Here is a 27,943-nt window from a genome sequence, read left to right as displayed (position 1 = left end):
AATAGCAGGGCTTGACTTGTTTATATACCATACTGCAATGTTAAACATTTAAAATCTACTGTCCATGCAAACTATTTAGATTAGCTCTGCACCCATGCTTAATTAATTAATTTGTTTTTAGAAGTTCTTAAAAATTAACATGAGCAAAATTAACCAAAAATTGACATATTTTTGAGATCTGCATTTTTTTAAACACAAATAGTAAAGCTTGCGGAAGTAGAAAATTTTCAAGGTCAAAATTCATGACTTTCAATGATTTTTAATGTGTGCAGATACCCTGTATAAGAAAAAAAAAAAAAGAAGACTTGAAAACATTACATTAAAATTATTTTCTGGTAAGTCAGACCCTGGCTATATTTGTACACATAATAGTTTTAATTTCCTAAACAAAAGAGTGGAAAATAAAAACCAAATATACCTCCATTAAAAATTACAACACTCATTACACTAAAAAATTAAGAGCAAAATAGTATTTTGTAGGAACATAGGAAATTAGGTAGTTTTAAAAGGTATCAAAGATGAATTTTTATAAGAAATCAAAAATATGCTGCAAATATTAGGGAATAGTATTAGTTAGGGGGAAAAAAAGCAATCAATAGTGACTAAATTCACTACTTTTATATAAAATTAGGAAGAAAAAAAACTAGATAAATAAGTAAAATGTCAAACAGCAATTTTTATTAAAAATATATAAATTACAAACATATACAAAAAAAAAAAAAAAAAAAAAAACAAGGATCAGCAATCTGTGTTGATATAATGATAGAGAGAATGAATTTCATTCAACTGCGAAGAATTTTTTAGATAATCATTGAGGTTGACATCATCAGTTTATTGGCAATGAAACCAATTTATCTCATTCATTTTACACCCTTTTTACATAAAATAACAATGTACAATTCTAAAATAAAATTTTGGTTCCAACTGTTTTAAGTAGCATTGTTTCTTTTGAACATTAGTTTTTTTAAATTCTTCACAGTTGTTAAATATATATTTATTTTCAAAATAATGAAAACATTAGAAAAGAAAAAAAAGCTGATCTTTGCGAATTGAACCTTGATTATACACATATTGTTGTATCTTTATAGGTCACACTTTTATTTTTCACAGTTCTTTTTAAGGAAATAAATTAATAAAAACACATTTGGGAATAATTTAAATAGTTTAATTGCATTATTAGAAATGAAATTAAACTAATTACAACTGTTAAAGTAATATCAATTACTTAATTTTATATAAAAAGGAAATTATTATAAAAGAAAAAACAAATGTTATAATTGTATTTAATTAAAAAAAGCTGAAAGACAAAATTTTTCTCAACATAGTAGTTATAATTTCCGTTACTTTTAAATGTTTTTCTTTATCACTTTAATTTTAACATTTATGCAACAAAGAAATAAATTCCTCAGAAATCCATAATGTTATTTGATGTCAATAATTTTGTGCGTTTAATAATCAAGGTTCAGTTGTAGTAGTTCAGTACGTTACCAAAAGTCAATCCTAAAAATATAACTAAAATGGGAATAAACTAAAATATGATACAAGAAGAAGCTGCCACCAATGATTTTAAATCAATTCAAAAGAGTATTTCAATAAGCAGTACTCCAATAATACACAGTTATTTTCGTCCATATTCCTCAATACACAAATGGCAGCTCCATGAACCTGTAACAATTTACATAAATAAAAATCAAAGCATAAAAACCAAAATAGTAATAGTAAAAGAGCACTATATGAAAACAATATATATTACATTTTAATGATTATTATTATTTGATGAAAGATAATAACTCTATAAAAAAATTATCTTCGTTCAAATTAAAAATTATTTAAATAATAATTTTACTCATTAACTCTATTTCTTTTTCAAATGACTGCTTTCACAAATAAAATAGAAGTACAGGGAGTTTCCACAAACTTATTGTGGATGTCAAATTAGCAGTAAATTTACAAGGTGTGTAAATTAAGACAGATTTTTAATATATTTTTTACTTGAATTACAATTCAAGATAGTTTTTGAGAAATCATAGAGTTTCTAATTGAGCTCCCAAAATAGAGAAAAGCTGAAGAGGAGACAAAGGATTTCACAAGAAATATGAAGGCTCACCTATGAACCTCAAAGTTTGGTGAATCCTATTTACACAACTTGCATCTCAAAGTGTTAAAAATATAGGTAGGTGCTTTTAATAAATGACATAACATTAAGACAAATAAAGAAAGTTGAGAGGTTTATGTAGTCTTCCTGCATAAATTGTCAATTCGCGATATCTCACATTTGAGGTGACTAAAGAAAAACTTTTTAAAAATGTTAACAGCATAAGCTTTTATCATGTAGCAGAAACTCAGCAGATTTCATTCAGTAAAATACTGATAATAGATGTCCCTCGAGCTGCGGTGGCTCAGGGGATAGAGCGCTCGTCTTCTAACGACAGGAATAGAGTCGGAACTTTTGATGGCCGGTCGATACGAAATCCGTAACCGTCTCGCACTGACCACAGTCCTGACGTAAAATATCCTCAGTGGTAGACAGAATGATAGGTTTTATAGTCACCTTGCTGTCAGTGCAATCGTGGGAGGTTTTCCTCACCATGCAATGTAAATGCGGAATAGTTCCATGAAAAAGACCTCCACGAAAGCAAATTTGTCTCCATACTTGATCCAGGGGTTCCCTGTCTTCTGGATTGGGCTCAAAATCACAAGGCTGCAGAGTCGAACACGAGTAGTCGTAGACCCAATAATTGGTTCGGCTGTCCGGCGACGGTTATAAAATATAAAAAATATATGTTGCTACTAAAAGTGTAGGACTCCACTGTTCAATATAACCTAAAAAAAGTCAATTGATTCCACTTGTTTTGTCTTCTGTAATTTTCTTAATAAATAATATCTGTTTATTCATCAATGTGTTTTCCCTTAATCACCACAGCCCAACAGCATTTTGTAGGAGAATGAGGTGATTTTGAAAGCAAGAAGATTCAGCTTTATTAGTGGTAGGTAAAGTAATAAGGATTATTTTAGCTTAAAAGGAAAAGTTATATTGCTTATAAAATTAAATACTAAATTATAAGGGCAAAAAATAATTCAAGCAGAGAGATTGTTTAAATTATCGAATACATTTTGTTCTCTAATGAAAATAATGTTTAAGAATGAGGAAAAACCAAGACAATCATGGGGATGGAGAGAGAGGGTGGGATTTTTTAGAAACAAGAAGTAGTTGAACAGAGATTAAATTTTTAGATTTTCCTGACCCCATGGAAACCTTGCAGCTGAACTTTGGTTATGAGGCAATAAATATTAATCACAATGTAAATATATGCATGAAATACTCTATACAAATACAGTGCCCGCCGCTTTATAAAATCAAATCAGCCGAATCGCTGCAATATTAATACATGTTAAAAACATTCTTTAATAAAATTAATGCCGCCACTTTTTAAAACCAAAATTTTGACTACATAATAAATCAAAAGTGCAATATTTCAGCTTTTTTTTGTTCTTATTTATAAAATTTTGTTTTTCGAAGTTTAAAGATTTTTTTAGAAGAAGCAACAGTAACTTACAAACCTGTGAAACAGGTGTGGTTAGCACTTTCCTGTGATGTGCATAGTGTAAGAGTTAAGGAAAAATGTGGGTGGTAAGCGAGGAGTTCATAGAAATCAATTTAGCAATGTCAATTCCTTGATTTGAATGAAGTTTGTAGAAACCTATCTCACTCAACAGGGGGTCGAATTCTTATCTTACTTTTTATTGAATGAACCATAGAAGGGAGAGAAGTTTCTTTTGTCATCTATCTTAACAGAGAACATGAATAGATTTCCAATAACTGTCTGTGCCCATGTTCCATAAAGCTGTTTGGAGTAAATTATAGCACATAATTTATTGCTAAACCCCGCCCCGCTCCCAAAGGGGACACACGGGTATCAATAAAGACAACAGTTAGCAGTTAGAGCACATACCATTTTTAAGTTCGTTTGGTGTTAAATTTTATCAGCATGCCAAAAAGGAGGGATTTGAGTCGGAGGAAATTGAAATGGCTCTTTTAGAATGGTTCAAAAATGCAAGCGAAAGAAGAATTTCAATTTCCCGTGGAATTTTATTTCACAAAGAACAGGACTTTGCTAACTTATTTGGTGATTCTGATTTTAAAGCTACAGATGGGTGGCTAACCCGATGGAAAGACCGCCACAACATTGTCTATCGTAAACTGCATAGTGAAAAGCAAGATGCTGATTTTAGCTCTGCCGCCGATCGGGTAAACGACGTGTGGCCAACACTCATCAAAGACTATAAACCAGAGCAAATTTTCAACACAGATGAAACAGGATTATTTTTCCAAGCACTTCCTGAACACACACTGCTGTTTAAAAATGAATTGACTGGTGGACGTAAAAAAATAAAGGAAAGACTAACCGTGCTGCTAACATGCAACATGACAGGAACTGAGAGAAAAAAATTTAGTGATAGGAAAGAGTTTAAAACCTCGATGTTTTAAAGGAGTAAAACACCTGCCCACCAGTTATGCAATGCATGGATGACATCCAGCATCTTCACAAAATTTCTTCTTGAATGGGAAAGGAGCTGAAAAATGAAAAGGTCGTCTTACTTTTAGACAATTGTTCTGCGCACCCTGCTGATGAGGACTTGTGTTTGAAAAACATTAGTGTTTTTGCCACCCAACACTACAGCTATCATTCAACCCCTTGATCAGGGAATCATAAGATCATTCAAGTTTCATTACAGAAAAATGGTAGTTCAAAAAATCATTAGTGACATAGACTGTGACAGCTCTTCAGAACTCTTAACTGCAAACAACTATCGAAATCCCTTACTATTTTGGAATCAATGCATTTGATTTGTAACTCATGGGACATTGTTTCAACCTAAACAATATCAAATTGCTTTAAAAAGTGTGGATTAAGCATTGACGATGGGGCTGATAACTGTTTCGAAGAAATGCTCAGCAATGAAGAAAATGAAATGGACGAGAATTTTTCACGTTACGTAGCTATTGACGATAACTTGCAAACATCAGGAGAAAAATCTGATTCTGAAATTGTTACAGACATCAAAAATTACAAAGTTATTTCCAATCAAGAAATGGAGGAATCAGACTCAGAAGATGAAATAAACTCATCAGCGCCATCTTCAAGGGAAATCAGAAAAGCCCTTAGCGTATTGCGGCAAGCTTTAGAACAAAGAGGAGGAAATATCGAAAACTATAAAAACTCTCAAATGATGTTGAAGCAACTCAAGCAACTATTGATCAGTTTTTTGCAAAAATTTTGTAAATTTAATCTTATGTAGGGTTTTACTTTATTAAAATAATTAAATTAGTTAAAATAAAGCATTAATGTTGTCATTATTTCAGCTTTTAAAGTGTACGCATTTAGAATATATCGTAAAAACTTTATTTTTTCTCTCTTTCAAATGTTGAATCGCCTCTTAATAAAATCAGCCGCTTAATAAAATCAAAAGAGCATAAAACGAAAGTGATTTTAATAAACGGCGGACACTGTATTTAACTGTTTAATAGTTTACATATGGTATGGAATTAGAACACTAAACATAATTTAAAAAGTGATAACACACCCTCGGGAGGCTCGGATAAAGGTGGGGTTAGGCAGTACATGTGGTACCCTCGATCGCAATCGTCGCAAAAAAGTAACTGATCCTGAAAAGTTTAATTTGTAATATTATTATAGAACACAAAATTGTAATAGTATGCAGTCATTTTTGTACATAAAGATGGAATATCTTTTTAAGAACTTACATCATTGTCAGAGGTACCACATATTCCGCAGGATTTGCATTCTATGCACTGCCATCGGTATTTTTTCACAGATGCCGTCATATTTGGCGTGAATTGTAAACAAGTTGGATGAGCTAGAAATAAAATGACTATATAAGCAAAGATTTAGATAGACAAAAATAAATAAATAACCAGAACAATTAGAAACATAAAATGATACAAATGCTATCCTATTTGATGTGAATTTTAACAAGTTAGATGAACTAGAAGTAAAATGACAGAATTTAGACAGACACAGAACAAATATTTAGAAATATGTTGTATGTTGCATACACCATGCAGCGCCACCTGTAGTTAAGCAGACTCCTTCTACATCCACTCACTGAACGGCTACTGGGAGAGAGCTAATTAAGATGTTCCAGCTCTAATTATTTTGTATTGCCATTTAAGTGTTTTTTGACATAATAAAAGCTTTAAAACGCACCCCTAGACTGCTTTGAAGCTTCATCGACACTCTCTGTCCGTAACATGTATTAATTTATTAAAATGTATAGTATTAATTCTCTATTCGCAATGAATAAATGTACTTAAATTTTTTTAAAAATCATTATTTGATTTGTGTTTTCTCATATCTTTCGCAATAAATGATCCCTTAAGAAGCAATCAATCATAGGTTAAATGTCTAATTTCAGATAACAAATTATGAATGCAATCCTTCCTGTGTTGGACACTACCCAGCATAAGATCTTAAACAGGGTTGCCACTCAAATCTGGAAAGAAAAAAATTCCCTGTGTTTTCCCTGTACATATAATACACAATATATTAAGAGGAAACAACAATTACTGTGCTCTTGCGTGAGCTAACTATAGTGATTAGTTTTAATTGCTGGAAAGACCGCTGAACATACTTAAATAATGCTATAGTAAATGAAATAGTTTAATATAGCTGAAATATCATGGTTAAATATCCCATAGATTACACTTTGAGTGGTCACCATTTTTTAAAAGACAAAATTAAGTAACAAAATTCCATGCATTTTCCAGGTTTTCCCTATGGAGAGGCAACCCTGTTAAAGAGAACTGAGAAGAAAAGAAATATCTACTAATTTTAATAAAAAAAAAATAAATTAACAGGGTACTGTTGATGAGGGAAAATAAAACATTTCTAATTAAAACAAACCTGATCGTCCACAGTCAGCACACGAGACTAACTCTTCAGGCATTCTTGTTTTTTTGTTTTCTATGCTATCACCCAAACAAAAGTCACAATAAGTGCTTGGAAGGGTTCCTCCTTTTTCTGAGGTAGGTCTTGGAGCTGCAAGAATAGATATTATCCTTCATTTCATGCAATTTCAAAACAAGACAGCAGCATTTTTTTTTTCAAAACAAAGTGAGAAACAGGATTAATAAGAACATTCAAAAGGTTTTTATGTATATAAATTTTTTGTTACACTAATATAAATAAGACTGTTTATTTATTCATTAGCTGTACATTCCAATGAAGAAGACAAAATTGAATGTAAAAGCAATAAATCAAAAAGGAAAAAATGAGTTAAAATATTTTTTAAATTATTCTCATGATAAATAGTGAATACGAAGTCTTATAAATATCGAATTTAAGACAATTATCATTTAGGTAATGAAAATATTATCAATGTTATGGATAGTTATAAATGTGCAATACAAAATTATTGAGTATTATTAAGAATGATAATTATTGTGCAACTAAAATATTAGCCAATACTATAGACCAGGGATGACGAACCAATGGCACGCGCAATATTTACACAGTATTTTGGGCACGCCAGCGATCACTTTTGTTATTACACTATGAATTGTTATTATTCAAATGCTATTACACTATGAAGCATATGTAACAATTAAATTCAAATTCACAAAAAACACGTAAAATAATAAACAATTATTAATTAAAAAATTAACAATTAATGCTAAAAAAGCAATTAATAACCATAAAAAACAAGCTAACAATAAATAACTAACAAAAAAAATAAACAGTCCTGCTGAAACTAACATCTTACAACCTAATATAAGTTATTTGTCATCTAATCTGCAACAACAGAAGTCACACTGATGTTACTTTAAGTTGAATTGCGCGTATAACTGAGACATTGCAAAATATTTTTTTTTCAATGTAATGAAAGAGTTTTGAGTTGATAGTATTTAGTAGTATTATTTTCCCAATAATCACGAAGGCAAAATTATTTGACGGCACGTCTATGATCTTATTAAACAATTTTTTGGAAAAAATGGCACGTTGGTGTATAAAGGTTCGCCACCCCTGCTATAGACGATTATAATTCATAGTGATAATTATCAAATGCGATGATGTCTAAAGTATTCTTTTTATTGATTGCTATAGTGCAGTGAAAGTTCAATGACAGGGTGCGAGCCAAATTTTAAAACAAAAAATAAGCACACAAAAAATATATTTTTAAGCACCTTTATACATTAACAAAATGCAAAATAATTTTTAAAGAATTTACATGATCGTGATAAAATAACTAGTTTCTGACAAAGAACTCTTTTCTTGATTAAATTAGCCATTATAAAATGATCAAGAGATTTTGTCAGTTCGATATCAGAGGGTGGAAAATAAAATCTGAAATTGAGAATATCTTGCAAAATGTAGCAGAGTTGCACAAGACAGTGCAAGAACTCACCGAACTCAGCTCAGTAGACGCACATGCGGATTAAGTAATTCATCAAACATGTAAAATGATTGGTGCTTTCGTACGCTATGGACCGACGGTAAGCCGACTGTGAAAACATTAAATAGAACAATGTGAAAAGCATGCATTTACATAATACGCGCCAAAAATCGACATGACAAAGAAAAAAATAATCTCATTTTCAAAAAGGAAAATTAAGCACTTTTTAAAAACCTTTTTGAGTTAGTAAAAACTTAGCACTTTTTAAACACCTTTAAGGGCTTTTGAATAACGAAAATTGAAAATAAGCACCTTTAAAAAAATGCAAAATGATATAACATAAATGAGTTAAATCGGAAAAAACAATATTAAAATCGGCACCACCAAATAGAACAAATGCTGTATGAATTCTAATAGCACCATTTTAAAGTGAGCTACCAGTTTTGATTCATTGAGTCCTGTTTACATAGACAGTATAAGATCTTTAAAATGCAAAACATGAGGCTTTGTGATGTATCCTATAGATCAGTAAGCTTGCATTGGCCCTATACAATAGGTAACAAATTACTTTAACCCTTTATGTACCCATGGAAGCCCCACGAATATTATTATCATACAGCATTGAAACGGGGCAAAATATCTCATCGGAACTTGTCCATCATGTTACCTGCAATAGTTATTACTAGTTGACAATACACACAAGTTGAACATCACCTATTGGACTTTTTAGTTCTGGATATTTTGTTTGGGGACGCCACTTTAAAGTTTCTCAATTCTCAGCTTTCTATCTCGAAAATTTTGCAAGACTTTCATATTTTTTTAATTTGATCATTAACATTTTCATTGCATTATAAAATAAAATTAAACATTTTATGAAAAAATAAAAAATATTGAATATTAAAAAAAAAAAACAATGTCAAAGTGTAAAATAGATATTATTTAATGAGATAAAAAAAGTCTTGCACAATTTTGATCATTTTTAATAATTCGGTAAATAAAGGGTTTTAACACAAAAAACATGCACTTAAGTATTTCTTATTAACAGAGAGCATTAGAATTAACAAAATCTTAGTTTTAGAGGTCTCAGTCAATTATTTATCCTTGCTTAGTTTTTAACATAATTTTTAATGTTGCAAAGTTCATGTCTAGAATTGCAGGGATGATGCAGCAGCAGAAATGGTCTCAAGTAAAACAGCTGATTTGAACCCAATTAGAAACAGTTTAATATTTGGTAGATAAATTAAACAAAAGCAATTCATTATTTTTCAAACAAGAGAGCTTTTAAAAGTTCCAAAATAAAGAAGAATGAGATCACACTATTTAAATAAATAATGCCACAGGAAAGTATATGTTTATCTATAAAAAATATCTGAAATATTTGCAGTTATTTATATTTATTTATTGTGTCAATGTCTGCTTTTTGAAAATAATAAATACAAATTAAAATTTATATTAATGAAAAATTGATATATTGCTTTTTCTAAATGAAATTTTAATGTTTAAGTAGTGATGAATAAAATTCATCAACATTATAAACCTTTCAAAAAATTAAAATACATATATTTCACAACAATATTAATAGAGATTTAATTTCTTAGCACAGATTTGGACTATCCTTTTGTTATCAAAAAAAAACTTACTATATGATTTACATACTACAACATTTAGTAAAATCTTTCTTTTTTATTACCTGGGTGAAGTATTAAAAATTAAAGTTGCAAATATGCTTTAAATTATAAGTAGGCTAGATACTTTTCTTCGGTTTCCATTCATGAAATAGTATTTTCCACTCTTAAATTGCACAAATAAGAAATGCAATGTTTGATTTTAAAATCAAATGAATGCTAATCATGATGTTGGAATTTTTAAATTGTTTGGAGAGGAGTGATGATATGTGGCCTTTTAAGTCAACAGAATCACATTGTTGGATTTTAAAGCCATGTGAATACGAATCAAGTTGCTCTATTTTAAATTACATAAATATGAACCTTGATGAGTGATTTTTAAACAACGTAAACATGAATTATGAAAATTGTATGAATACAAATACCGTGTCATGTTTAAATTGGGCAAATATGCATCTAGATGTTTCATTTTAAAATTGCGTGAATACGCTAAGTGGGGATAATATTAGGGGATGTAATCCGTAAATCAGGTAACTATGAATAGATATATACCCTTAAAAACAGTTCAAACAAATATTAATCACAAATTGTAATGCTGTTTCTTTATTCAAATCACAATGTCTACTTTGTAAATGTCGCCAATGCGAATTGTGATACGAAACTCGTAATTCAAAGAGAATGAGAGGGAATCTGAAGAATTAAATTTTGCTTATTAATGATCAAAATTGCACATATAAAGTTAAATGAAAAGAATAAAATCTTACATGCTAATAATAATAAAATTGAAATAACGAGTTTCTAACCATTAAGGATAATAAAGTTTAGACAACAAACTTTAAGCCTAGGAAAACTGTCATAAGGAGCAAAAACGAAATGCATATGCAAAAATGAAGATCATTAGGAAGAAATTCCACCAACTTCATTGTTTAGCTAACAAACAAAAATCTTCCAAGGAAATAGTGTTGCTTTAGATAAGAAAAAGCAGAATTTTCTTTAGAGCTGATTTTGATTTTTTTAAAGTAACAAACGCAGGGGTGATTGTGAGCCTAAGTCAAAATTCCGGAAAATTTCTGGAGTAAAAAAAAAAGAAAGAAAAAAGACAGTTTAAATTGAAAAAAATTTAAACAAGGTTCTTTTCCTTTTTCTCAATATTTCTTAGCTTACTTAAAATATATTTAAAATTTTACACACACCTATACCATTTACACATACCTATGATGACCGTGAGAAGTAATTAAAATTTACAAATATGTGTTTCTTGAGTTTATGATTAAAACAACTATTCACTGATAAAAAAATGAATATTAATCATAAATATAAGCTTATAAAGTATCGCTCTGGCTCTCCCTTACAAACAAATAAAATAAACTGTGTTTTTAAGTTCCTTCCACCTTTGAAAATTTGATTTCTGGAAACTTCTGTGATCAATGATTTTTTGAAACGCCGACCTTCGATCTCCGGAAACTTCCGGATCACTGTTAGCGAAAAATCCGGAAATCCGGATTTTTTCCGGAGCACAATCAGCCCTGCAAACGGGGGAAAAAATTCTCGTAGCAATTTTACTAGATTTTTGAAACACAATCCTCTGCCTTGACTGAAATTAGATAAAGATGTAAAAAAAAAAGAGATTAAACCAAATACACACATTTCATTGCGTAGTTTAGGAGAAAATGTTGCAAGAAAGCAGGGTTTGTTGATTTAAATCACAATTTAAATTAGTGAATTTTTTTTAATATTCATTTTAAAAGTTAAAAAACAGTGTTTTAAATTATTGATCCTTTTATTATTTTCTTTTCTTAGTTTTAAAATTTATTTTAAATAAATTGCTGCATAATTAATTTCAGTTAAACAAAATTACTTTCTTTCTTGGCGTGTATTAAATTCCAACACATTTGAAATTACATTTTTTTTTAAAAAATCTTTTGATTGTAGAGAAAGTACAGATTAAAGTAAACATTTAATACTGTATTAATAGTGACTTGCATAGCTGTAGAAAGTAATTAATAAACATGAATTTCTTTCACAAAAGAATACAAATAATGTTAATTAAAAATCTACCCTTTTATTGAAAAAGCATGGAATTAAAATCTACATTATATTTTATTGGTGGAAAATGCATATTTATAGTTTGAGGTGATATTAAAAAGAAATTACCGTAATATGCCAAAAATAGAAGAAAAAAATGCTGATGAATTCAGATATTTTTTTCCTGATATAGTGTCATTCTATTAAATTAAATAACTCAGAATTAGAATTGTGCTGTCTCTTTTATCAATAAGTATTTTTTTCTCATAATAATATGTCTTTTTACATTATCATATTTTCTATAACGAAATTTTGTGAAAAAAATTCCAGTGAGTACATAGATTTTTAAAATTTTTTATTTTAGCTTAACTTATCTATTTTAATATAGAAATAAAAATGAATATTTTAATATAAAAATATATAGATTAAATATTTATTTATTTTTTGATGAATGATTAAACAAAATCTATGACATTTATTTTGTCATTTTAAAAATCAAGAGGAAAAAAAAAAGAAATCACAATTTTAAATTAAAATTATGGATTGCTACTTCAGAGCTCATTCTAGGCAGAAAAAAGGGCAGGGTGCAAAAGTTTAAAAAAAAGGGCATTATTATTCGAAAAGGGCAATAATTTCTTTCTATAGGCTTATGTTCTATTAAAAAACATTGTCAATTAGTAAAAGAATTTTTCTTCTTACTTCACTAACAGTAGCAAAGCAATCATATTTACTAATTTTTATTAATGAATTAACATATATACCGAGTTATTGAGCTAATTAGCTTAGTAATTTATTTAAAATGCGTGCATATATTAATAAAATAATAAATGTATGTTTTTAAGTGTCTGTAGTTATGATTTAATAATTAAAATGATTAATAATAATTATGATTTAATGATAGTGGAAGCAACTGCAAACTTTCAAAGACAAGTGCAACAAGGGGGTGTGATGGCTATTTTTTCTTTCCCATATAAATCTATGTATTGACAGCAATGACAAACTAAATAAAAAGAGTTGAAAATTTAAGAAATCCATTGTAGAGTTTGGGGAAAAATAAAGAATGGTTGAGGAAAGAAAGGGCAAAAAGGGTGTGGAGTCTATTACATCAAGGCACTAATTTACATCAGGGGCAACAGGGTGGATTCTTTCGACTAAAAGGGCAGCAGGGTGCTGTGTCCTGTTTACCCTGTCTAGAATGAGTTCTGGCTAATTGAAACTTTCTTTTAATAGTTAAAGTATTCTTTATACGTATTCTTATTCTTAAAACATTTATAAAGCTTTTTAAATCATAAATCAAAGTTCTTACAGTGTATTTGAATAAAAATCAAAAAAATCCAATTTAAATAAAATAAAATCAAAAGAATCACAAATCCTGCAAGAAAGTATAAAATATGGCATTTTGTTGCTAAATTACGCAAAAAATATGTTTCGGTGTGCTTCGCCGCAGCTGCATCATCCCTGGAATTATGGTTTATAGATCTTCTACTGCACTGCGTTGGAAATCCCAATTGCTTAGAAAAAACAATAAAATTGAGTCCTTATGAAGAAGTTTAAAATAACAAGTTTGTGTGAGGTCAACATTGACATGCAAGGAAAGGTGTACTAAAAACTAATACACAAAACATAGTGTAGCATGCACAACCCACCTGAAGAAGAGAAAGAGCTTAGGCTCCTGAAAATGCAAGCTTTAATTGTAGAGAGAAAAAGAGATACTGTAAATAACAGACAGTGTAAAGAAATTTTATGCATGCGATAACTCCAGTTATGAGCAACAATTCGTATGTATATAAAACAATTGATTTTTGTACATTGTTACAATGAATGTAAACATAACTAAAAGTAGGTTTTATGCACTCTATTTTCAGGGGTCTTTCTAAGTTTTGTGAAAATTAAAAATTATATTAAAAAATCAACACATAAATAAGGTAAAGTAAGAAAATATTTTCAAAAATTGTCACCACAAATAAAAATCATTTATGACTGCTAAACTTCTATTTATATTTTTTCCATTGGTTCAAAAACAATTTTGCTATAGTAAAATTTTGGGCTTAAAATTATATCCAAATTTAAAAATCAATAAAAATTATTGTCCACAGTTAAATTTCAACTTGAATTTAATAAAAACATACATTTAACAGTACTAACGCTAAAAGTTATCTTTGTTATGAGAACATATTCGAGTGGGTCCTACAAAAAAAAAAAAAAAGTTTCACAGAGAAAAAAAATTTTTCATTAAAAAAAATAAAGGTCTATTAGAATAAATTTATAACAATGCTTAAAACAATAGTTTGAATTTCAACTTCCTGTAAACTTTATAGAGGAACAGCCTTGTCATTTCATTTTTAAAAAAAAGCTTGCTTTAATATGGCATAAGCGACGAGTTACCACACTGCACTAATTGACCAAACATGTGCTACCTATTTGTAGAAGAGCTCCTTTTTTCTCTCTCCATAGATTACAACGAGAACGGGGTTTGCATGATACTTTTCCTCCACTTCAATTAAGGATTTCTCCCATGGCGGCCAGGCATGGGGAGGAAAAGTGCTTTTCTTACAAACCATGTCGGAAGTGAATTCCTCTACTAATAACAATGCCCTGATTTTGCAGAGGGAAAAAGGACCCCCCACATACTATAAAATATTCTTACATATAAAATAATGGACCTTTTTGAAATTGAGAAATGAAAGAAAGCACTTATAAAGCAAATTCCCTGAGATTTCTGGAGTTAAATATGAAAAATTTTATAGTTCAAATTAACATCAGTATAATAGTAATTTAAAAATTTACACACATATAGATTTGTATGCATTAAGAATTGAAATGTAAAAAATTTTTTCTCCCAAAATATAATAAGGGAAAAAAAATATAATAATTTTTTCTCCCAAAATATAATCCCAGTTGATTGTGAATTTTCAAATTCTTTGAAAATGTTCATGTTTCGAGAAATTGCGAGAACTTGCCATTTACGATGGATTAAATGAAATTTATAAATTAAATTATAATTTGAATAATGAAAGATTCATTTTAGATAGTTGTGAAAATTATTTCATAACAAAAAGTTCACAATAAATTGGAATAGTATAAGATTCAGTTTAGATGCTTGCAACATATTCTTCAATAACACACAAGTTAAAAAAAAGTTCCTTCTAATTTTGAATAGATGCTAAATGCTTTTAAGATAGCCATAAAAATTCTTCAATAACATAAAAAATTTCATTATAATTTTGAGGTAGATAGGTATTTTATTTAAATTGCACTAGAGCTGTAAGACGGTCAGGGAAACATCCCCCAGGAGGATCCGAAGACATGCCATCAGAATTTTGTTCCTCTGCAGAGGGGATGGCTCCTTCTCTTTTGGTAGCCCAACGAGGTACGTGTAAAGTCAAGAACTTTGCAGTAGAACAGTTTAAAGAAGACCGCTATCGGCACCCTCAGGCTTGACGCAGGCTGGTTGAAGTGGTCACCCCCCGCTTACTGACCGCAGCCAGTAATGGTAGACTTCGGTGTAATTTTGAACAGTTAAAGATATTAAATGCATTTTAGATAGTTGTGACTCATATTCTTCAATAACACAAAAGTAAAAAAATTACCTAATAAAATTATTACTTTTCAAAAGTCATTCAAAAATAGAAAAAAGCCACAACTCTCTTTCTCCCAAATAAACACAATTAATATACAAAAGCCCAGTATTTTTCTAAATAATTTATTTTCTATTGAAGATTTGAATATTTACTATGAATACTTTTTTTAAACAAGCACTACATTAAATAATTTATTTTGATAAAGATTTTTTTCCTTAGAACTATTGCTAATTTTAAAAAATTAACAAAAATAAGAATTCCACAAAGCTTCTTTTGTTAATGCTACAAACCTATCTGATTTTTTTTCCGCGATCTGTTTTCCACCATAATTAGATCATTTATGATGCGAAATATAAAGCTGCTCATAGCTGAATTGTCACATAACAAAAACAAACAAAAATCATACATATATTTAGAAAAAATATTTTGCACTGCATCAAATTCCAAAGGAAAAAACCTAAAAACATATGTTCAAGAAATACAATTACATTATAATGTCAAAGACATAACAGCACAGCTTAATTAATTCAAGACAACTAAACTTTCAAATTTAGTTACAATAATAATAATAAATAAATATTTTTTAGCTAATTAACATAATAGCTATAAAATTTCCAATTTTTTATAGATAAAATATTGAAAAAATTAATAAATATTAAAAAAAAAAATCTAAGGAGAAAATATTGAAATTCCACATTTAGAAAAGAGTAGAGACTATTATCATTGTTAAGATATGCTTAAAGTTAAATTTTATCATAAGCATAATAATAAATTGAGGAATAAGACCATTTTATTTTCATCATATTAACAAAGAGAGGCTTTGAACTACATTCTATACAGTTTTAAAAATCATGTTAATCCATTTTAAAAATAATTTTAATAACAGAAACTATGGCATCTTGTATAAATTTTATCGTTTATAATGTAATGTTTAGAGTACAATAATAATGCATACTTAATGGCCCATCTTCGCTGGATGGCCCTGGCCACGAAGACATGGATGGCTGCATAGACGGAGGTGGAGGTGGTGCAGCAACAGGAGTGTTGACGACTGGGTTGGGAGCTGGAGGAGGGGGAGCTGACACAGTTGGTTTTGGTGGTGTATAATTTGTTTCCTCCTCTGTGTTATCTGTAGAGTCATTGTTATGGCCATGACTATAATGGTAGGACAAACCAGGCCTAGTTTTATACCGGGCTCCACAGACTGCAATCAAATATTTAATACAGTTTAACTCATTTATTACGAGAACGTGTTTGAATCAGAGAACTGGTTAGATTATTGTAATAAAAAGTATAAAGAAATAGAAAATGTTTGCATACCTGCCAACATTGGATAAATAAAATAAAGGAAATTTTACTAGCGAAATTTTTCAGGCTACACGTAAAGTATTGATACATCATGCATAATCACGTAAGTCAAAAAGAGAAATATTATAAGCACTCACTTTTAGCAAAGTAAGAAATATGTACATAAATTTTACTCTAAAGATTTTTTTGAAACCATTATTTATACTTACTTAAACTATAAACACTCAACATACTGCAGTACTGGCAATAGCACCATCTGTTGAGGAATAGAATAGGAGAAGTATTTTTGCCATCAGTGAATATTTTATCGGCAAAAATTGTTAAAAAAAATTTCTTCAACAAATATTGAGAAATTGGAGAATATACGGGTAAACAGGATTCTTCGAACAGGAAAATACAGGATTCTTCGTTAAAAATAGGTAAATTGGCTGGTATGTGTTTAGTACTTATTAATAGTCTACTACTATCAACATACCATCTGCAGCCAGTGAATCGGAATAACACCAGATCATTGGCAACAAATAATGGAAGTAATCCATCATATCTATTATTTTAAAATCAGTAAAAAAAAAAGAAGCAATATTACGACAAAGAATCGTTGAGTTGATACAGAGGAGTCTCAACAATTTTTTCAAAACATATTTAAAGGTAGTGAAACATTCAATAAGTTCATTAAAGGCGAAATGTAATTATAATTTTTTCCTCTAGATTCTTATTAAATCTAAACTCAATGGTAAATACATATTTAAATAAAGGAATGTAAAGACACTTAACATTATCGAGACATAAGCTGATCATTCTACATAAAAACCAGAATAAGTGCCTTAAAAACACTTTTAGGTACCTATATGAGGTTGGCAGGGGTGATTGTGACACAAAGTGAAAAAACAAAGGAATGTTACATTGCAAAAAAAAAACAATGTCAATTTATATACTATGCATGTTTCGTATTTAAATTTTTTTTAACTAACATTTATAATTGAAAAATATCACACCTTTATAGTAACTAATTCAAGAAAAAACTTACTTCCCAAGAATTGCGATAATGCATTTTAGAAACGAAAAAATACACATTGCAATATAAACTTTTTGAATCTGAATCACGATGCATAATTTCTAGATCACACAAATACAAATTGCAATTGCGTAGTTTTTCAATTATGTATAAAAACGAAACTCGCTGTTTACAACCGCGTGAATACAAATCGCAACATTGGATTTTAAAAAAGCGTGAACATGAATTGCAAAATTGGATTTTAAACTTGCGTGAATAATAACAATCTGATAGAGAACCCTACCAGAGGAGATTAGCTTCAACTTCTTGATATCGGGTTTTAAAAATGCGTAAATACAAATTGCAATATTGGATTTTTAAATCGAGTGAATAGGAAACTCGATGTATGATTTTTAAATCGTGTGAATACAAGTCGTTATGCGGAACTTTTATATCAGATAAGTAGGAAAATCAATATTTGATATTAAAATCGTGAGAATAAGATATTAAGAGATCCCAAATATTCTGGAGAAAATCATCCAAATCGAAAGAATCACATGTATGTAAACGTCTCGTTAGAGGGATTAAGCAAGAAGTTTTACAATTTTGCGGGATTATAAGTTTTTGTATTTTTAAAGTTTATTAAAAGTTTTGGTATTTTTTATTATTATAAGTATTTTAAAGGACTTAAAAATAAAGAAAAAGAAAAATATATAATTATTAAGATATGCATGCTAAGAAAATTATTTTCTTCCTACTGAATGTTATTATAGATTAAATTAACAAAATACCAAAATTGTTCACACTTTTGAAAACATGATAAAATAACTAGCTTGGGGTAAAGAACTCAATTATTGATTTTATTAGTCATAAAAAAAAATGCTTTACTCGCAATTTTAAATATATTTAATAAAGAGTTTCTTACTCTATTTTTTAAAATACTAATTATATTATTAATTTTTGCAAAAAAAAAAAATATATTTCTAAATTTATGTAAAAATTTACACTAGTTATTATAAATGCTTACTTAACAAAATTATAAACAAGATTACAATAATTATAGATCATACTGAATTGATAAAAATGCGTAGAAAATTTAACAATCTAAGAAAACCCTAAATAAATTCATATTACACATGTAGATTAGTGAATGCCTCCACATCAAATCTTTTTACTAAAATTTCCATTTTTTAGTATTTTTTTAATGGAATGATTTAAAACATTTTTCAATAATTTTCAAATGAAATTACAATGAGTATTCTAACCACAAAATTATTGAAAACCTTAATATCTTTGTCCAATATAAATTATTATATGATCCTCATCTTTATTATGTTTAACAAATCTGAGATAGTTGAATTTCTGATTTCAACCATTTTTAAATTAAATGATAAAGAGATAAAATATATAATTTTGGAATGACACATTTAAATCACATAAGATTTCTAAATGTATTTGCTAAATGTTTAAATAATGAAAAGTTCATTAATTCATACTTTTTTTAAAAAAATTAAGCACAAACGTTCATGTTTTAAGAAATCTCAACTCTAAAATGTCAATTTCCAATTTACTTCTGAAACATTAAAGAAAAGCCATCTCATCTAAATTCAAGAAGCTACTTCCCGAAATCCGTTAAGTGGCAATCTCCAATTTTTTCAAAAAATTAGGGTGAAAGATTAGGTTGGAACTACAAATATTCAAAAAAATTTAGTGAACAAAAAAAATAAAATAAAAAGAACAGTTTTAAATTAGACAACAAAGTTTTTTTTTTTTTTTTTTTTTTTTAAAGCCAAGCATTTTTAATAGGTGACTGTTTCAAAACTATTCCACATATTAAATTCTTCATTATTTCTATTTCTTAGATAACAAATAAAGCATTGTCAGATGAATGCAATAAAATATTAAGTTTGCAAATTTCTCAAAAGCAAATTTTTCATGTTAATTGATTAAAGATATTAACAATGTCATTTAATTTTTCTACTAAGATAATCACATTTATTGTAACTATATTTTGCTAAAGTGTATTCAGTATCTAAACAACAAATATAAAAAATTAAGTGAACATGGAAGATGGCTAATCAAAATTTTTTTCCTTATCTCTAATTAAAAAAGAAGGTTTAAAGTAATGTATTTAGATTCAGTGTGAGTGTAGATGTACACATTGGGTGTTCAGTGACACTTTATGTGCTTTCTAATAGTGACAAGTTAGTTTTTTCATGCTCAAACGCTATTTAATCATGGCAAGTCAACTTGTCATTGATCAACAACGTTTGGGCATAAAATCAATATTTAGAATGCCTTACTTTACTCTCATATTAAATTACAAAATAATATGAGGGTTGTAAATTAAATAGTGGCAACTTAACCATGAAACTCACAGAAGGGTGGGCATGCGCAAATAAGATATGGGAGCGGTGAGGTGGCACTGTTGTCGATGTGTAGAGTGCACAAAACAGTCCATCTGCTTAGAAGGGTAGTTGTTGTGTGGCGTTAAAGTGAGGAGTTTCGTTTCCACCGCTCTAAAGCATGCTTTCAAATGGTGATCAGCGGTCATGGCTTAAAATCGAGGTTGCCCGTGGCAAAAATTCAACAGAATGCTATCGAGGATTGGTGGAAGCCTGTGGCGAGATAAATACTTTACCGTATAGGACAGTAGCAAGATGTGTTCAAACATCTCGTCTTTTTTCGTAATTAAGCCTTTTGAAAGCATGCTTTAGAGCGATGGAAACGAAACTCCTCACTTTAACGCCACACAACAACTACCTTTTCAAGCAGATCGAATGTTTTTTGCACTCTACACATCGACAACAGCACCACCTCACCGCTCCCATATCCTATTTGCGCAGGCCCGCCCTTCTTTGAGTTTTAAGGTTAAGTTGCCACTATTTAATTTACAACCCTCGTATAATACGACATACTTTTTATGCTGGCCAATTAAATAAATACATTTAATAAACTTACTTTCACAGACATATGGCTTTTCTAAGTCAGTGTAGTCATACCGGTCAGCTCTTTTCCGTCCTCTACTACTCTAAAACAAATTTAAAAGGTTATCAGAATCTTGGATTAATATGGACAAATTAACTTTTAGAGATAATATTTTAAATTTAATTGAAAGGTGATTTTACTTCTGCTAATGTTCTTTCTTTCTTTTAGGGACAGCTTTAAAAATGCATAAAAATGATTTGTTTGACATAAATTATACTGATTGACATACACAGGGGTGATTGTGAGCCCAACTCAAAAATCCAGAAAATTTCTTGAGTAAAATACTTAATGACGCATTTCAAAAAATTGTCTTCATAAATTTAATTCATTGATATTTCAAAAACATGAAATTGCAAATAAATTATATGCAGCATTATTTAAATGAATGTTTACTTTTATGTCTATTCACATTTATTATCCCCCTTCCCCCTCAAAAAAATATTTATAAATGAAAGAGATGTCAATTATAAATTATAGTTCTAATATTTTAATAAAATATGCAAGAATTTTTAGACATAAATGTGATCGATGATTTCTTGAAACTTCTAGACCTTAGATTTCCGGTAACTTCTGGATAGTGGTTAGCAAAAAATCCAGAATTCTTCCTGAACACAATCATCTCTGCATACAAAGCAGCAAGAACAGATTCTTTTTGGATAAAAATACCAGTGGCGTTTCTTAAGAAGCCCTTTCTTGAAAAAAAGTCATTTAAAGATTATTAATTCGTTACACTATAAAAACTCACTCTTATTTTCTTTTTCTTTTTGCGCACATAAGTTTCTTCATAGTCCTCAACATCAGTATCAGGATCTTCCACTTCAACACCCATATCAAATTGTTCAGGAGTTTCCTCAAAATCCTTGTACCAAGAATCTTTTGAATCTTCAGCAATCTTATCATTACTGTCCAAATTATCCTGTACCCCAGACATGGAATTTTCATTAACGGACAGATGGTTCTCTAGAAATAGTTGAAAGTGACATAAGAGTTAAATAGATAGTGTTATTAAGATCATCTTGTAGAGTTTATAAATAAAATATGTATTCATTATTTAATGTAACTTTACAAAACTTGTATTTAGTTATGACAGATGATTTCTTGCATATATTTTAATGTAATTATATTGGGAATATAGAAATACTTGTAAATTTGTTTACTATAATTACTCAACATATATGTTTATTAAAGTTATCTCACACAGTTTACAAATATATAGTAAAAAATATACATTTCTTATCTTACATAACTTGCATATTAGTTAAAAAGACTTTTTTCAAAACCATTTTTATTTTAATTATGTCTGTTTAACTCATTAATTTTTGCTTCTTTTTTTAATAAAAAACTTTATACATTATTGCTACCATGCCAAAAGTACAAATCTGTCAATCAATAAGATAGAAAACTCATGCTTTTAGAATGATGCGGTTGATATAAACCAGGAAATTTCCATTAATAGGGTCCTTTTTTTAATGTGTCAATTATTACCATTCGTTTTCGCTTAAACTAATGCTGAAAAATTTTTATTCAGTAATAATGCCCATTCATATAAACTTATCCATATATAATGACCAACTTGAATTGTTCCTTGCAATAATCATTAATATTTTTTGAAATATAATAAGACTAATATAATTCAGCGAATATTTCCTAATATAATGCAAAAAACCCTAACAAATTGTAAGACAAACTTAAAATATAAAACTTAACTTAATATCTTTTAACTCTCTTTTTGAAGATAAACAGGTTGATATTTGTGTAATTGATACTTAAATAAGGTAGCAAATAGAAGAAAAAAAATTGAAGAACCTGATTTTTTCCAAAAGAAAAAAGCCCTAATGATAAATTTATTTTTTATAATAAGTAGTAATTGTTATCATGCTCAATTATTTCAATTGGGACAAACGTTTAATTTTTTGTAGTAAGAAAATTTCAAATTTTGAATTAATTATTCATAAAAAATATATTATTTAAAAACATTTTGGTTTCTTAAGACTTTTGTGGTCTTATAATGTTAGATAATTTTAAAACATCTAAGAAATTTCAACTCAAATTTAACGAAGCTTTCTCCCAAAAAAATAAAGACATTAAAAAATATAAAATCTAACCCTAAATAATAAACATAGCTAACAAAAAGATACAAAATGACATCAACATAAAAAGATAAACAATAAAGTATTTTAACTATTTCCAAATACAAAACTCTAAAATCCAACTAATATTTAAAATGTTAAAAGAAATTAATGTTTAATTAATACCAAAAAATCTATAATGAAACTGCAACAAACAAATAAAAGTCTACTTGGAGTTTAAACTTTCTACGACTTAAAATAATTAATGATCAATTAGTATGCCCAATATTAAACTCATTCCAATAAATAAATTAAAATTACATAATTTTTAATAATAGAAATAGTCACCTTATTTAAATTTTATATGAAACAACTACCATTTTAGACTAAGCTTCAATTTAAATGTGAAAAATTAAGACAAACTCAACTCTAATATCGGAACTTTGATCGATAAATCTTTTGGCCGATAAACATAATGCCTACAAATTTATTATTCAAGAGGCAAAAACTTAACTTCAATTTTTAACATTGGTAATAATTAGTGTTTGATTGATAAGTAAAGAATAGTCAGAAGAATTAGTTTTTAAAAGATTTTATTTTATTTAGAATTTTCTTTACAAAGTAGGAACACTTTTTTTTTTTTAAATATAAATGAATGTCACTGATATAAATGATATGAGATGAGATGATGGTGAGTCAATTCAACTGACCTGATTCATTATTTTCAACTTCTTTTAATCGACGCGTGAGGTAAAAATTATTCATCAGATACTGTCTTCGTTTTTTCTTCCACCTCCTGGCAGGATACGAATACAGCTGTCCGTCAATTTTCCCCGGCATCCTTTGCCATTTGTGCATCCAGAGAGCGCAATCGCTTTGAGCAACTCCTGTTTGTTGATCAAGAAAAGGCAGCCTCATCTTCCTTTCCAAGCAAAGGCGGGTGTTATAGCTGGCAGCATGCTCCATTGCATCCTTATAGAAGGAATCATTAAGAATGCTAAAGGAAATTAAAAAAAAAACATGTTTTTAAATATAATGAGCAAATCAATTTAATTTCTTTTTTTTTTAAATGAATTTCATCCTCTCACCTAGATCAATTACCTTGATATCATCATAGAGAATGAAATGTTCTCTACATTTTTGCAATTTTTAACACAATTCATGTTGCAATTTAAGAATTGGAATAAAATATCATGCTTAAGAACATCATTAAATAAATTAAATTAAATAATCATCTTATGAATCACTCTTCTACTTACTGCTCAGGAATCAAAGTACTACTCGCATCATGTAAATTCATCTTAAAAAAAGGCTCGGTTGAAAATAATTGGAATTTAGGTTACGCACAAATGAAACCCGCTTCACTGACAATAATGAAATTCTACCTCAGCTTTCAACTCAATTGTAATAACAGAAACATCCTTAAACATACTTTGTTAACACTAAATCTCTTTTTTACGCTAACAAAGAGTATGTCTCGAGACGTTCCCAATCAAGAATTGAGATAATTTTTTGCTTCTTATGGAAATGTTCATTTATTAAATCTTAATGAAATTTTTTTTTACCACCTTATGTGCTATACTTGAAATTATTAAAAAACACAGAATCAGAGCATAGGAACGAGATGTTATAAAATGATGCTTAACAAAGTGTTCTAATTAGGGCTTATCATTCTTTGTGAGAAAATCAAAAAAATTATCAAAAGGAAAAAATAAGTCTTTTATTGCAGAGTAAAAATTTAGTTATATGATGAATTTATTATATTTCATATGAAAAGAAATGTAATGTTTCAAAAAACTTATATTATTTATAGAAATGTTCCTTATTTTCTTTTAATCTAACTCAATTTTTTTTAAATTATGCAAATTGTGATTTATTATTTTGATATTTGAATTTCAGAATGATATAAAAAATTAGTTTTTAAATATATATTTATAGTTTAAAATTTCTTTTGAAATTAATTAATATTTGCAAATTATAAAACTTTAAAAAATTATATTTAATATCAATAAAATATGCAAATTTTAGATTTTTTTTTTTAGCACAAAGACAGTAGTTGATTGGTTACAAAGGTTATTAATTATTTTAATTTATAAAAATCAAAGAACAAATTAAAAGGTTTAGAGCACTAAGTTCCTTTGATGCTATAAAGAAACAATGATCTTTAATGAAGCTTTGTGCTGACAACAATGAATGAATGAAAGAAAAAAATTCATATATTGTTTATTTTTGTAGAATTAAACAAGTAAAAAAAAACAAGATTTTTAGGCCTTAGAAATTTAAGAGCATAAAAAGTTATCGCTTTAAATGATTAGTGTCTAATAAAATTTATATGGAAAGTGCTCTTCCCTTTAAAATTGCTAACACATTTTATTTCAGCTTCCCTCTCTCCTTGTCTTGTTTATTCACCCAGCATTTATATTTTACTCATCTTTCAATTAATTAATTTACAATTTCCCCCAAAAAATGTATTTTTTTTCTACAGAATTGGATTCCTGACCCTCAATATATGGAAAGCAGCCTGGAAAATATGATCCAAACAGTTTGGTAAGGAGAGTAGTCTAATTTTAAATTTTGCCACATCTTAAGAACTATTTAAGCAATTTGAAAATTTTTTGCTTACATTTGTAAAATTCGTTTATCCAAAGACAAATCCATGTAAAAAATAACTTTAAGTAGATATTTATAATTTTAAGTAATATCAATTTAAAAATTTTGATTCGTAAGGTATGCAAATTTTTACAACATTATAAACAATGTCATTTATTTTATGTGGCATAGTGCAAAATTTGAATGAAAATAGTAGAATAGTTCTCCTTGAGTTTAATATACTTTTTGAATTTTTAATTTTTTTGAAGGTCAGGAATCTAAATGCGTTGAAAAAAGTGCATGCTTATTTATAGAAAACAATAATTAATTATCATACTTAAGGTCACCCTTTAAACCATTAAAATTGAATCTTTGTGCTAGTAGATCTGATCACTAGATCAAAAGTTATTCAGGGTGTCCTGTTTTATTATTATTATTTTTTATTTTTGCGCTCTGTACACTTTTACTTGCAAGTAATGCAGTTTATTTTAACATGTGCAACCCTTTTTGGATTGCTTACACTCTTTTTCTTCCACTTTCCTCTTTTTTTCTTTTAGGATTAATTATTGCTTGACCAGCAACAAAAATCCTGTGGTTCATACATGTTAGCAAGGAAACACAACTTTGTAATTACTCCAAAGCTGACAGGGCTCGAAAAACCGACCGTCCTCGGCGGTCAAAAATTTCCCTCGGACAACAAATTTTTGGAATCCGACGTCCGTGCGGAAGGTCATTTTCCCGTCTTGACCTTTGTCATTTAAATTATTTCACAAAAGAAATAAATTATTTCATAAAAGAAATACTACGTTACTATTAGGAGCATTATTTTGAATTTGTTCTCATTTATTTAATCTTTAAATTGTTCCTCATTGTCCAATTACAATTATTGTCCTTCATTAAATACATTTTTATTGTAAAATTCAATTTGAAGGACAATACAAACAAAATAACAAATGTTGGCTTAAAAATACAAATGGAACAAACAATTCCTTGCAATTGAATAAGAACATCAAACTATAGGATTGACTGCTGTTCCAAAAAGACTGCTGTTGTAAAAAGGAAAGGAAAGAAGAAAGCAGGAAAGATTTTTAAGAATCTCTCAATTTTAAGTCTTAATTAAAGTCGAGCACTCTAAATAAAATAGTACAACAATGTCTTTGAATAAAATCAGAATATTTGGCCATATTTCTATTCACAAAATAATGAAAATTATAAAATTTTGTATATCTTTCAAAATCATATAAATAATAAAACCTTACAATATAATAGTTCTAAAACTAATCTGAAATTTTAAGAAGTTTCTTTTATCTTTGGTCATAAGAGTGTCAGCAAAATTTTTTTTTATTTTACAATGATTAGTTTTTTTTTTTTTTTTTACCTTGAAAACTATTAAAATAGTATAAAGTATAGAAATACTCCATAACTAATTGGAAATTCCTATAAAGTTAAACGAGCTAGATATTTTCGCACATATGAGTATGCAGATATTCACATGCTTATAGATTTTACTAAACTGAATTACATAGATAAAAGTCTTCATTTTTGACATAAAACATATCAAAATCCCTGTTAATAGAAAGTTTTTCACACACTTCTTTAAAAATGTGTAAAATTTCCTAAGAGAATATAAAGTTTGCATTGAAAGAGAGATCGCCTTCTACCCCTCCCCTTTTAAGATTTATGTTATAGAAAGAAATTTTTAAACTAATTAAAAAAAAAAACTTAAAAATTTTGCATCACAACACACAGCGATAAAAGATCCACCTCCTCAATGCTTCTTTTTTAAAGCTTAATTGTGGATATTAATAATTATCATTTTTAATAAATAAAAGGTAACTTGATTTTTAACTCTCGATGAAATTTTGATACATTTTAAATTTTCCCAATAAAATTTTTTTTAATACGAGTACATTATAACTATTTTTGTAAATGAAATCATTTTGTATTCATAAAGACTCCATTCCCACCTTTTGATACCAGAGCCATTACAGCTATGGCTAACTCTAGGAATTCAGCATATTATCGATCAATACAAGATCGCGATTTTGTATATGAATACAAGACATTTAATGAAATATTATTTAGAATGAAGTTGATTCTTATAAAATTAATTGATAGTACAGATCAAATTAAACACAAATTTTGTAAAAAGGATGATCAAATAACAAACCTTTTTAATCGTTCCAGATACTCTGTTCGGACATTCAGCGTATCGTCCGCCATTTTTCAGAGTTTAAAAACAAAAATAAAAAGTAAAGTAGCGGTAATGCCATTTTGTATGTAAAAAAAAAAATTTCGAAATTCTTGTAATGGCCTTGCTTGTCAAATTTTTTTGAAAATTTAAATACT

At 28.4% G+C, this 27,943-nt stretch overlaps 1 protein-coding gene across 2 annotated transcripts; it reads right to left on the bottom strand.

Annotated features, from left to right (window-relative positions):
• Nucleotides 1–656: 656 nt before the first annotated feature.
• d4 (double PHD fingers d4) lies at nt 657–27,918 on the bottom strand. Of its 2 annotated transcripts, XM_087161988.1 has the most exons (9): nt 27,765–27,918; nt 23,716–24,002; nt 21,682–21,896; nt 20,910–20,979; nt 16,602–16,850; nt 6,927–7,061; nt 5,768–5,880; nt 5,587–5,668; nt 657–1,665 (listed from the first exon to the last, which is right to left on the bottom strand). In XM_087161988.1, the coding sequence occupies exons 1-9, from the start codon at nt 27,815–27,817 to the stop codon at nt 1,619–1,621; spliced, it is 1,251 nt and encodes a 416-aa protein (XP_087018114.1). In that variant the 5' UTR covers nt 27,818–27,918; the 3' UTR covers nt 657–1,618. The 2 variants fall into 2 exon arrangements, with proteins under 2 accessions (XP_087018114.1, XP_087018115.1); XM_087161989.1 differs by lacking the exon at nt 5,587–5,668 and having other exon boundaries at nt 1,311–1,665.
• Nucleotides 27,919–27,943: the final 25 nt, after the last annotated feature.

The sequence above is a fragment of the Parasteatoda tepidariorum genome, chromosome 4, assembly GCF_982258835.1.
Source record: "Parasteatoda tepidariorum strain Cologne lab strain chromosome 4, Ptep-v5.0, whole genome shotgun sequence".
NCBI classification, from domain to species: Eukaryota; Metazoa; Arthropoda; class Arachnida; order Araneae; family Theridiidae; genus Parasteatoda; species Parasteatoda tepidariorum.
Note: the sequence above shows the minus strand (reverse complement) of the source record. Positions and strands in the feature narration are given on the sequence as shown.